Genomic DNA, 13249 nt, shown 5'->3' with positions numbered 1-13249 from the left:
CATTCCTCATCAAGGACGAATAATCCTCAAATTTCCTTGCCCCATCCCCAGTATTGGGCGAGTTCAAGTAGATGTGTAAATTGGGTCGTACTGGGTCGGCACAAAATGACCCGCACAAAGTGATAGTCGTGTCGTGTTGGCCCACGAGGCGTCCCAGGTCATGCCTCCCTCTTCTAGGATAATTTGGGGGTCGGTTAGGCACAGTCCACGGCTTTAGCCCGCATGGGCCCGTGCCGTGCCATGGGTCGGGCTAGTCCATTGGCGGCCGGGCCTTGGGCTAGGCCATGCTGCACACCAAGCCAATCTCAAGGCAAGGCACCCACTCCCCGTCCAAGGTTTTCATGAAAATTTTTGAAAAATTTATTACATTTGTGTAACTATGGGGATTTATTGAATTTTTTTAATTGTTATTAAATATATTTTTTATTTGGTAGTTTACTAACAAAATTATACTAATTTATATTTTATTTTTCAATATAAATTAATTAATAATTTCATTTTCTAACATTATAATATTTTGTTCCCCCATTTGTATTTGGTTGTTAATTACAACAATAACAATAACTAAAATTTTATACTTTTTGATAATTGTTAAATATAATTCTCAACTTTATAGAAATTAGTTAAAGAGTTTTCAATTTCTATAAAATGTTGTTAATGAGTTAATTAATAACAATATTTATTAATTTTTGGTAATTTACTAACCGTACTAATAAGAATATTTAATTTTTGATAATTTACTAACCCTATTTATTAACTTTTGGTCATAACACTATTTAATACTCATTGACTATGGGTGAGATTAAATATTAACCGTATTTAACTATTTATTAATTAATATACATATTTTAAATGAGGGAGAGTGGATATAGATTGGGGGGATGCATTTTAGGAATTGATTAGGGAGTGGGGCAATATGATAATTTCCTATTGGTTTAAATGAAATACCTAAGGAGAGAGAGGTTATAGGAATATTTTTAGGTAGTTGGGTGACATGGCTTAATGGGAGTGGTGGGAAGGGGAGAGGAGAGAAAGTCAAAAGAGAATGCAGGGTGGGGATAATGGAGAAAGGAGAGGCATGGTGACGGGGACACTTGCCTTGTTAAGTAAAAGTTAAAGAATAGAAATACATAAGAGTATATAATTGTTTTATATTTTAACTTTTTAATAAACAATCTGATCAAACATAACCCGAGTTGGTCAGTTTTCTAGTATTTCAGATGGGCTTTGGTTTAATAAATAAATATTAATATTTTATATTTTAAATTAAAATTTTTAATACAGGAAAGTAAGAAAATTCCCATATTTGTTAGTTTAAAATAATTTATATCATAGATTTAATTTTTATAATTTATTTTTTAATAATATCATTAAAATTTATGAAATTTAAAGTTAATTTTTAAGTTTAAATCTTTTGAACAAACAAACTAAACCGAAAATAGACCCAAATTGATTCAACCTGAGTTGGTGGGTTTTCGCTAATGGTCAATCGGTTTCACGTGACAAACTGTGAACTTGACCATATCGATTTGGTCGGCGAAACAACCTACAACTGAATTGAACCAATCATTGAATACTCCTAATTTCAACTAAATTTGTAGTCTAATATCTAATAAATAACAATAGTTTAATTTCCAATAATTATTGAAAATTTATAGCAAACGTACACAATCATTGTAAATAAGTTTATAATGAAAATATAATAAATATATAATAAAAATACAATAATTACAAAAATTTAATAAATACTGAAAATATACTAAATTAGTCAATAAATAGTGTAATCTTAAATAATAGTTTAATCTCTAATTAGTATTAATCTAAATTATAAAAAATATATTATTATTAAAAATAAATTTATAAAAAAATACAATAAATTAAATTACAAAAGTTAAATAATAGTTATTTAATTTCCAATAATTATTGATAAATTTCTATTAATAAAAAAATAAAAACACATTTATAAATAATTATTGAAAGAACATTTATAAAAAAACAATAAATAATTACTGAAAATAAAATAAATATTAATTATAGTATATATAAATATATAAGGAATATACACTATTATTGTAAATTATTACTAATAAATATAATTTTGTTGGTAGTTATTTTCTATAATTATTAATTGATATAAGTGAAATTAGTTATTTACAATATTATTTAGTCATCGAAATAATATTGTTATTTAAATTCTTAAAATATCAATTATTTATTGAATTTAATAATCCATAAAATTATAATTGTACTATTATTACATAATTCGTTATTAATTTTGTAAACTATTAAATTATTATTAATATGAATATGATAATTATTTTTCTACTTTTAAGAATTTTTTAAATTTATTACATAATTTCGTTATTTTAACTATTTAAAATTTTGTCATGTTAAATATTTTGTTATTTAAATATTTAAATAATATGTAAAATATTTAAAAATTTTCATTATTTGAATTATATTTATTTTAATCTTATTAGTAATATTAAACATTTTGTTATATTATTTAGCTATTTTTAATGTTTTTATTTAAGATTTTTAGTTATTGAAATATTGAAACAATGTTTTATTTTTAGTGTTAAATTTTTATTATTTGAATAACATTTAAATCGAATCATTCGTAAAATTATAGTTTATATTGTTACTACATAATTTTATGATGAATTTTATAAAAATAATTTATTATTAATAATATGAATATTATTAAATCTATTAATTTTTTTTGTGTTTTGAATAAATATTTTAAATTTAGTATTTAATTTCATTATAACATTTAAATAGTTCTGAATTTTTTTAATTGAAACTTTATTTAGATAGATATAGATAAAAAGTGGGGGAGAGGATAAATAGGAATTACAGATATTTTATGGGAGAATCTCTCTACTAAATTAGAGATAGTTTAAGAGATAAATAAGAGTTAGAAATTATTTAGGACATAAATTGGAATTAGAGACAATTTATGAGGAAGTGGGGGAAAGTGGTGCTATTTGGCTAAACATTAGAAAAGCAAATCCCTCTTTTTTATGATTGTTAGTAGTAATTAAGTATATGTGATTTCCTTATTGGATTAATGTGTAATTATGTGGAATTAAAAAAAAAATAAAAATTTCAAAAAAACAAAAAATCAGAAAGGGGGTTTTGAAACAAGGAGAGGGGTGTATCAGGACCAATTTTAATATATATATATATATATATATATATATAGTGCAAATGCATACAAAATAATACAAAAGGGTAAATTACAAAGACCCCTTACTATGACCGTGAGACAAAGACCACCTTCCCTTAGCCTTCCGTCCAAAAAGGCGGTTACAATATCTTTAAATCCCCATAATTAAACGAGAAAAACACTATTCATCTTCCTGTTCCTTCACATTTCTCTCTCTTCCTCTCTCTCCCCGAATCCGATCCGGTGGTTGGTCAAATGGCCGAAGACGACTGCAAAACCAGTAGCCTCAACGAAGCCGGCTCCAGCTCCAAGGATTTCCAACAAGATCAGAAAGACGAAGGTTAGCTTCAGCTGGGAATCGGTAATTATGTGGCGGGAATAACCGAGTTTAAGCATAATCAAATGAAACCAACCACTCCAACAGTCAGATTGGTGGAGCTCGATCTATTACCACCCAACGGCAGCGGCGGCGGCAGTAGTATTAGAAGCATCACACAACAAGTTAAACCATTATTAAACATCGTCCAAGCAGTTCTAGTGGTGGTACCAGTATCATCGGTACGCCTTTGTTCTTGCCGCACCCGAGGACCAGTTTGAGTTTTCCTCAACCTGAGGTCCTATGGCGATATAGGCCTAACCCATGGAATCCAACAGCTTCATCCTCTTCTTGTTCTCCGATGCTGCTGCCTGCAACTTATTACGCCCGACAGTTTCAACAACCGGCTTTAGACGTTGTCAGTCCGAGCTCAGATGTTAGAGTCGTCGAGGCTCCTCCGAGAACGCAATCCGGTGTTTGGTTTATTCTCCAAGCATCACAACATCAGTAAGTACTAAATAGATGGAAGAATCAGATCACGAAGAAATAATGGAAGAAACTCAAGACCCTATTCTCTCTTTCATTTTTTGATTTAGTGTCGCTTCCAGTTAATCTATTGCACCTTGCTACTCAATGCGGAACAAGAGAACCTTTCTTGCCTCAGATACCCAAGAGCTACCTAAGAATCAAGTAAGTCTGTTACTTTTTCTTTCTTTCTTTTCCCTCCTTTTCTATATGTCTGTGCTTTATCTGAAAGGAAAACCGTGGTATTTGGTTAAAACAACTCCTCGTCTAATCAACAGCATTTGTCCCTCCCCCCGTAAATTAATCTTGTCTTCTACAGAGATGGGAGAATGACAGTTCGATTGTTGATGAAATATCTGGTTAACAAGCTCAAACTAGAAAACGAATCCGATGTACTTAAAACCATCTTTGCATCTGTATGCTTATAGAATTAATGGTTGGTTTGGTACCATGTGCCATATATATATATATATATATTTTATTTATTTATTTATTTATGTTTAGCTATTTGCATACTAAAATCACAACTCACGAATGCAAAATTGACAAAACATTAGTTACCCTTACAGACCAACACCAACCTCACAGAGGAGGCGCAGTCATTCACTCTTTCCGTGTCTTCCTCTGTTTTTCTGAGGAGAGAGAACAAGAAATAGAGGAGGCGCAGTTTTACGAGTTATGAAGTGTTGAACTGAAGGGTCGTATCCATCCTTTAGTTCTCACGTGGCCAAAGAGAGGACGGTGAGGGAGAGGAAAAGAAGAGAAGAAACGCAAGACAATATGTTAAATAGGTTTTAAGAGAAAAAAGGGCAAAAAAAGAAAATAGAAAAATTTAATGGTCAAGGGATCTTTGTCTCATGGTCATGGTACAGGGGGGTCTTTATAATTTACCCTAATACAAAATATATGGTTTTGCAGTGTACATATTTGTATTTACACTCTTTCCAAACTGAGCCTAAGGTTTTACACTCCACATATTTGCACTTGTGCTCCTTCCAAACTGAGCCTAAGGCTTTTGTTTCAAGATATCCAATCCTAATCAGATTACTATTTGTTAATTGAGCCCAAAATTTCATAAAATCTGTTAAACGACAGCTTATCTGTAAGAACAAGATTGTATTGATATAAGCAAAGTTGCAGTATCAAAATCATTCAGAAATGAAATTGGAATCAAAATTCTTGGGAATGGAAATTGGAATGATCTATTTCCATAATCTGTTTGATTCAGACAGGAATTGAAACATGAATTAGAATCAGTTGAAATGAGATTTTATTTTTAAGGGAGAGGGAGGGGAATGGTCATTCCCTCAAATAAAGAAATGCTATTCCACCAAGAATGAAAATAAAATTTTGATTCCCTCCAACCAAACAGTTGGAATTGGAATGGCCCGCATTCCAATTCCATTCCATACCCCTGTTCCCGCAAACCAAGTGGGACCTTATAAGTTGATGATGCCACTTGCTTGAGAACTGCACAAATTCATAATGCAATGTCCATGTCCATGTCCATTAGGGGCAAAAAAGAAAAAAATTTGAAAAACAGTCCAAGAATTTCAATTATACTCCAAATATATTCAGCTCTCAAGTGCGCCAATGTCCAACAAACTGAAAGACTAAGCAGTAAGCCATTCAGTTTAGTCACTTGAGTTTTTATGAAACCACCCCTAATTCACGCCCTATTTCTTTACTAACAAAGGTTTTGTTGCCTTCCAATCCTAGCTAGGTATTAATTAAGTTTAGGGGGTGTTTGGGAATGCTGCGTAAACCAAGTTTCAATATTAATATTGATGCATATCATGTGATGGTGTTAATATCATATATATCAAGGTTATCCACAAGTCACTGATACGTGAAATAATGAGAGTTCAGGGATGTTAATACTTTCATCCTATCTGTAAATATTAATGGTTCCAACTGTTAATATCCATCCTAACAAACCTATTTGTAAATATCAAGATGAAAAAAATAAAAATAAAAAACGAGTATTCATTGTTTGAAATACATGATAGACATTTTCTTGTGTATTATATTTTTTAAGCCTTATTATAACTTTAATTTTTATAATAAAAACAATTGCCACATCAGAAAAAAGAAATATGTATAATTTTATTTTATGAAACAAAAGCAATTGCCATGTCAGCATAAACTTTTTTTTTTTTTTGCGGGTGTTGCAATTCTTTTAATCTGGGATTATTCCACCCTATTCAACCCACCGTGAAGCCCTTTTAGTATTTCATTCATTTAGAATTAAAGAAGCACAAAGATTGGTCACAAGTCAGAACAATTTCTTATGTATAATCACCCTAACCTCCAAACAAAGATAATTGAAACCCTAGTTCTCAAATGTCAAACTATAGACGATTGTCAACTATATTTAGTTGACATACCAATAGAGCTTTTTTTTTTTTCCTTTCTTTCATAAATTTTATTTTTATCTGACTAATTGGGGCAAAACTTAGGTTGTGAGGCTCACACAGTGCCCATTCAAAATTGGTCCCAATCCCATTAATTAACCCACACAATGGAGGCCCCATTGAGAAAGTTATCTCCCTCCCTCACCAACCCGAGTTGATCTATATCATTCAAATTTCAAACATGGAAGTTTCTGGGGTGATCCCAATTCAAACCAACCCGACCCACGACTACCCCAAGTTGCTGACCATGGCGAAATGACTGAACATTTGGTTTTAGTTTTATGTAACAGTTGTTATGACTGTTGGGCTACCAACCCTCCATGACTGTCAGTTTATGCCTTACAGAACGTCAGTACTTGACTTCAATGGAGAGCCATCACTACCCAAACTTGATAGAAAACTAGACTACTAGAGTTAGAATAAAAATGTCCTTGGTAGAGGCTTCGTTGTCACATTTCGTCGAATACGTCCAAAACACATGCACTCACCCATTAAAACGCCACTTGGACGTTTGACTCGCACACTCGTCCTCTGCGTCCTTCCCCCAATTAAGCTAAAATCACATTGGCATTCTCGTTCTCTAGAAGATACATGAATCAATCAGCTCTCTTCTGTTCCATCCTTTCTTCATGCACGTGGTTGATATTCTTGAGTCTCGACCCTCTTAAATCATTACCTCTCCCAATTTCCTAACCATATATAAGAGACAACGATAGAGAGAAGAGGAGAGTATCGATCTCTTTTTTCATAGATGAAATGTATATGTCTCAGTACACTGCTTTAATCCATCTGTTTATCTGGTTGGCTATACATCTCCATGTGAAAGAGTCCAAAGGGGTCTCTGATAAAGATGAAGAAGAAGAAGAAGGATGATAGGATGTCATGCATGTTATTTAATCCAGGCGAGGGCGTGCCAGCCACAGAGAACTGAGAGCTCGTAGCCGGTGAAAGTACTCAGCGATGGCCAAGAAACATCTGGCAGCCTGGCGGGTCGTCAAGATCTGGTGAAGCCGGTAAAGGGTCTGCTGCCTCAGATTATCAGCCTGTAAGTCATCCAAACAACATTACCTCCTTGTACTTACATTACAACTCATGCATCCCGTATCTGATACAAACTAGGGGTGATCATAAAAAAAAAACCCAAATCTGAATCGAACCGATGAAATTGAATCGAAAATTTCGATTTAGTTTCAGTTTGGTAATTTTGAAACAGTTTTAGCCATCGGTTCTAGGTCGAATGGTCCGACCATCTGGTTTGAACGTACGGCCCCTTTTGATTTTTAAAAAATAAATAAAATAAAAAATTGGTTAAAACCATTATCCAAATCGATGGATCAACCACGCGGGTTAGTGGGTCACCGATCAAATCAACGGTTTTTGGCCTCCCTGGAGTGGTGTGGTTTTAAGGTGAAACGAAACCAGTTAGCACCTGTGCGATACCCGGGTCAACCGGTTACTGAAATAAATTTATTTATAATATATATTATAAATATAAAAAACTGAAAAATCAAATAACCAAATCAATCAAACGATTAACTGATTGATTTCCAATTGAATTTATGAATCATTCAAAAGTATCCCAAGTAGGGGTGATCATGGGCCGGGCTTAGCATCTGTGATATAGCCCGGCAGCCTAGGCTTATTATATAATATTTATATATAAAATATAACATAAAAAACACATAAAATATGTATATATAATATAAATATAAATATGTAAATATGTGTATGAATAATGTAAATTAATATGCACGCCGGGCCGGAACACAGAACTAACCATCAATTAAAATCTCAATATTCCCTCCCTCAAATGGACAGAAGACAAAATCAAATATCACTCGCGGAGGAAAGCACAAATCTACGGATCAGACGGTTAGGGACCATGACATCATGTCCACATGGGTGTACAGATATCTCCGGAATGCGGACATGGTAGATGTGGGGCCTACGTCCATGCCGGGTGTTAGGTTTCATTCTATTTCAAAGTAATACCGAGTTACGGACAGAATTTTGCAGACAGAATTGAAACAGATCAAAACAAAATTAGAATTAGATGGAATAAAACGATTCTTGGCTTGCCTGGAAAATTTTAAGAGAGAGAGAGTAGAGGGAGCTCCGTTTACCTGTCTAACGAAACCTTCAAGGGTGGAGAGCTTGTTAATGGCGATGGCCATCTGGCCCATGTAGTTAGCCATGTTAGAAGGGCAGTTCAGAGCGTCAGAAGCAATGGTGTCGGAGAGTGACTGGTGGAGGGCTTCGAGCCCTTGTGAGAGCGCCTCCTCGGCCTCCTGCGTCGACTGCTGTAGTCCACATATTCCCAATATCTGCTGCTCCGTCAATGGCTCCATGTGATTCAAAAGAATCTGCCCAACATATTTTTGAACCAAATCATGACATCAAGTACAAAACTGTTCCACTTTTCTTTTTCTATTTTCTCTTCTACAAACTTGTAAGAGCTTCACTTATTTATTAAACAACAAAGAAGGAAGCAGAAATAGCTTTCATCAATGCAGCAAGAGAAAGAAAGTTCGAGATATTCGGTCTAGTGTCTAGATACGGAAGTAATATATGCATCTTTCGATCTAAACCACTATCCACCCATTAATGGAAAAAGTAATCAAAAACCTTCAAGTCTCTTTCTCTCTTCCTCTATGGTAACAGCAGAGATACAGACTGTAATTCTGTAACGTAACGCAGCATCATCTCGTCGCCTCCTCTTCACTGCATACAGGGATGGAGAAGGTGACGATAAAGCGTCGCAGGTCACTTCACGCCGACTGACCGGCGGTGAAGCTGCAACCTCCAAGAGAAAAGAAGTGCACGGGCCGGGACGTATGAAAACTCTATGATGGTCGAGTTTATATACTCTACCACGACAGCTAATAAGTAATAGCAACCTTCACGAACACGATACTATCGTCGTCATTAACTATTGGCCAGTATCCCGAGAACTAACTCTCCCCATGCATTAAATCTTTCTTTCCCAGCTTGGCATCTCAGTCTCACCATATATAGCTATTATCTTCAATCCTCGTTTATCATATCCACGTACATATTAAAACAAAGAGGATGATGAATGGTGATCATGCAGGAGCAGTTACACAGAGTAAATAGTGTGATCCGAACGTGTTCGTCACTTATTGGCCCAAAGCTTGTAAATTAAAGCTAACAAAACTTCTCTTTCCCTCCTTTATTTATCTTTTTCTCTTTCTAAACATGTAAATTCGGTCCAAAAAGATGAAAACTGTATTAGCTAGCTTTTTTATATTATATATTTTCTGTGTTACTGCATCACACTCCGAATTCGATACCCTTCGGGAGCAATAACCGATCCTAACCCATTATTCTCAGCTCTCTGAATTGGAAAATGCAGGAATTTGCAGCAGTGCAGTTGTTTCTGAATTTGTATGGGTTGTGAAATTAGAAAAGCATTATCTTTGGAAATGGTTCGAAGAAGTTATTGGGTTTGGACCTTAATTATCTCTGAGGGCCGGAATCCACCCATCCACATGAAGCAGCGCTCTGCCGGAGTTTTCCAGAGGCCGGAAACAATGTGAAAGACGTCGGATTTCACAATCATGCTCTTCAGGTTAATAATTTGATTGTAGTGTGCTAGACAATTGTCCACGAAGAGGCGCAACTCGTTCTCAGGCAAGTGTTCTTGCACCGCTGCTCGGAGGTCGCACATGAGCCGGTGATGCTCTTCAAGCCACCTTGCATACTCCATGTCGAACATTGCAGCATCTAAAACACAAAGAATATATATATATATATATATATATATATATATATATATATATATATATGTATATTAATCACAACCGGATATAAGAAAAAGGTAGAACATTGAAACATGACTCTAAGGCTGATGAGCTGTTGCAGAGCCAACGTAGTTCGGCGGAAGAATATATAGAGGAATACCTGAACTCAGATTGGTGATACCCAGAGGGGTGCCTTGGTCTTCTAGGAGGGCTCCTCCACCAAATAATACGCCCTAGTGATCAAGAAGATGACCAGAGCAAACAAATTAGAACAGTATTAACCATGTCTACAATCTCGAGAAATAGTAGCTTCGGGTGTTAATTAAAAAAGACCCACTTGAGCTCTAGCTCTTTGGAGCTCCTGTTCCAGCTGAGTTAGCTTAATCCTACTAGACTCTAGTTGCTGAACATAGGCCTGTAATTGAAACATAACTCAGTTTCAGGTTGGTCGACAAGAAGAATTAGAGAAGAAATTTTAAATATGCTCATCCCTTTTTTTTTTTTTAATTTTTCGAGGCTGTAGACTGACCTTCTTCCGTAGCCTGCTTTTCCTAGCTGCTTCTCTATTTTGAGCAAGCCGTCTTAATGTCTGGGCAGAAATAAACCAAAACACAAAACACAGTCAATGCTGAAAGGCAGAAGCAATTAACAGAACTATAGATTTGTCTTGAAGTCAGTAGCCAGCCACCTTAGGGTCTGGTGTTTTCGGTCCTTCTTGCTCTGAACTCGATGTTGGGCCTTTTCGGTTTACTTCACGCTGCCCCCAACAATCAAAACCCACAAGAATCACAACTAATTCGAAAGAGAAACATAACAAAAGTTGGGAACTAACCTCAAAATAAGTATTTTTCCAAACCCATTCACCAATTTCTTTTTATCTCTTATCCTACCTTGGCAGTTTTTGCTGGTTCTGGACCAGATGCCTTATCATTTTTAGGGTTGGATAACTCCATGGTCGGCTCTGATGATCTCTTTGGACCAGTGTTTGTAGCTGTAGGAGAAACAAAAACTGCACTACCCTGCAAAAATAAAATGAAATATACCCATTTCAAATTATTATTAAAATAAGCAAAACCCACAATAAAGAAATAAAGAAAGAAACTTCCATGCTTTAGACTGCATACCTTTGTAGGAGATGGCTCTACATGCATTGGCTGAGAAGGGAAAATATTCAAAGTGGGTGGTCTGATCCCTGGGCTCTCTGCATATATACCATGAAATTAAATGAAACCCATCATGCCACACTACAGGCATTAAATAAATCTCTCCAAAATTTGCAATTCAAAGTTCAAACTTGAATTGTGTTTTTGAGAGAGAGAGAGAGAGAGAGAGGGAGGGAGGGCATATTCTTTTTTGCACGGACATAATGATTACAGGTGAACCCGAGTGAGAGGCAGGAGATAAAAGCTAAATGAAACACGAGCCATGAAAGAAAAAAAAAGGTGAAAGGAATAGGAGTCTATGGCTCATGAGGGAGTGTAGGATCGCCATGCATTTGTGATTTGCAGCACTCAACCGTCCCAAGCAGGAAAGTAAGAAAAAAAAAACCGTCCCAAGAAGAAAAGAGAAACAAAGACAAAAAGAAAAAAAAAAAAAAGCAAAGAAAAGCAAAACTGATGCCCTCTTCGTACTCTTTGCAGTACACTGGAATTTGCGAGGAATTCATGAGCAGTTTGTTAGATGTCACGGTCCCAATGAACTTGAAGAAAAGAAAAGAAAAACTTTAGAAAATAAGAAAAAAGTTATCTTGTCAAAATTTCAAAATTTCACATATTTTATGTGTGGGAATCCAGTCAAACACAGTACAAGCAGATTCAGATTTGAATAATTGATCTGCAAAAAAACGCTTTTCCCAGGACCGAAAGGATCTCATTGTCAAGAACATCAATGGTTCTCTCTCTCTTTCGTGCCGAAGGGAAAAGCATAATAAATAAAGAAATAAGAGGAAACATTATAGAAACCCAGGAAACAAAAAACATGAATAAGAAGAAGATAATAAAACTTACGTCTTTGTTCTTGTAGTGATGAGTGATCCTGTCCTTCGAGATACAGAAATAAAGCTTGATCCAATTCACCCAAGTCATAAGCTCCAGTGTCCTTACCGCTGCTGTCACAAACAAGAACTATGAGGCTCTCTGCACCACTAATCGATTCTTTTCTTAAGAAAATTTGACAGGAAAATTGAAAACATGGGTTGTGAATCTCTTGCTTTCTTCGATTATTACATGAGGTTTCCAGAGAAGGACGAAGTGGGTTGCATCATCCCAACAGAAATCTGATGGCGTTCGTGTTGTTGGGTTTGGTTGCTGTTGTCTTTATTAGCAGCCAGCCAGCGAGCCACAAATCGAGAGGACCCCGACGAGCTTTCTTTCCTTCTCTGCTTTAAGAGCTATGGAGCAAGCGTCCCATTAATGGCTAAACGATCTTCTGTTTTCTCCATGGCGATCATTTCTCGATATCCATCATCATAGATGGGCAAGGGCAGAGAGAGAGAGAGAGAGAGTTTTGATCGAAGAGCTTAAGAAAAACTATAGCAGAAGAAATGGAGCACAAGTATGCAAAGAAGGAAAAGTAGAAGCTTTTTCTTTACTCTCGTCTCTTTCTCTCATCCCGACCTCCTCCGACGACTTTATGAGAGCAAACCACGACAATTCTCAGACAAAGAGAGAGCTGCTAAAATCTCTCTCTTTCTCAGTTTCTCCCTCCACGCGGACAAAACCGCCGTAGACTTAAGAAAACTACTTCGGGGGGGAAGGTGGAAACCGCCCTTTCAAGCTCTACCGAATACCGCTTTTCCCATTTCTTGTGTGAGCTTCTCTAAATTTCTTTAAATGACATAAACAGCCTTCCAAATGTAATTAACTACCATGGTTACCCTCATGCGTGTCGGACTTTTATCTGTACTCGTGCGCAGGTAATTTGTCGATACTATCTTGTCAAAATGTTCTTCCGGTTACGGTTCAAGTCTCCCCACCTCTCCTTTACAAGGAAAATTGGAAATTCCTTTTGAAACAACCAGTTCACACGTGGTCTGAACCACATAGCGGTGGGTCCAAAGCTGGTT

General features: G+C 35.6%; 1 protein-coding gene across 2 annotated transcripts; it reads right to left on the bottom strand.

Annotated features, from left to right (window-relative positions):
- Positions 1-7139: 7139 nt before the first annotated feature.
- Positions 7140-12988, bottom strand: LOC104597511 (bZIP transcription factor TGA10-like). Of its 2 annotated transcripts, none has more exons than XM_088891393.1 (11): positions 12411-12988; positions 12192-12289; positions 11310-11386; positions 11076-11204; positions 10874-10942; positions 10715-10774; positions 10523-10600; positions 10346-10418; positions 9897-10168; positions 8548-8787; positions 7140-7467 (listed from the first exon to the last, which is right to left on the bottom strand). In XM_088891393.1, exons 1-11 carry the CDS (start codon positions 12446-12448, stop codon positions 7318-7320), a joined length of 1284 nt encoding a protein of 427 aa, XP_088747519.1. In that variant the 5' UTR covers positions 12449-12988; the 3' UTR covers positions 7140-7317. The 2 variants fall into 2 exon arrangements, with proteins under 2 accessions (XP_088747519.1, XP_010257393.1); XM_010259091.3 differs by having other exon boundaries at positions 12192-12292; positions 12411-12925.
- Positions 12989-13249: the final 261 nt, after the last annotated feature.

Source organism: Nelumbo nucifera, chromosome 7 (genome assembly GCF_055504915.1).
Source record: "Nelumbo nucifera cultivar China Antique chromosome 7, China Antique-T2T, whole genome shotgun sequence".
Classification (NCBI taxonomy): domain Eukaryota; kingdom Viridiplantae; phylum Streptophyta; class Magnoliopsida; order Proteales; family Nelumbonaceae; genus Nelumbo; species Nelumbo nucifera.
This window is presented reverse-complemented; position numbering and strand designations above follow the sequence as displayed.

Excerpts from the sequence above, each read along its gene's own strand:
- LOC104597511 (XM_010259091.3), bottom strand. The coding sequence starts at position 12,448 with ATGATGCAACCCACTTCGTCCTTCTCTGGAAACCTCAT. Across the intron at positions 10,775-10,873 it reads CGAAAACACCAGACCCTAAG|ACATTAAGACGGCTTGCTCA; the intron begins GTGGCTGGCTAC and ends ATTTCTGCCCAG. Across the intron at positions 8,788-9,896 it reads GGCCCTCAGAGATAATTAAG|ATTCTTTTGAATCACATGGA; the intron begins GTCCAAACCCAA and ends TATGTTGGGCAG.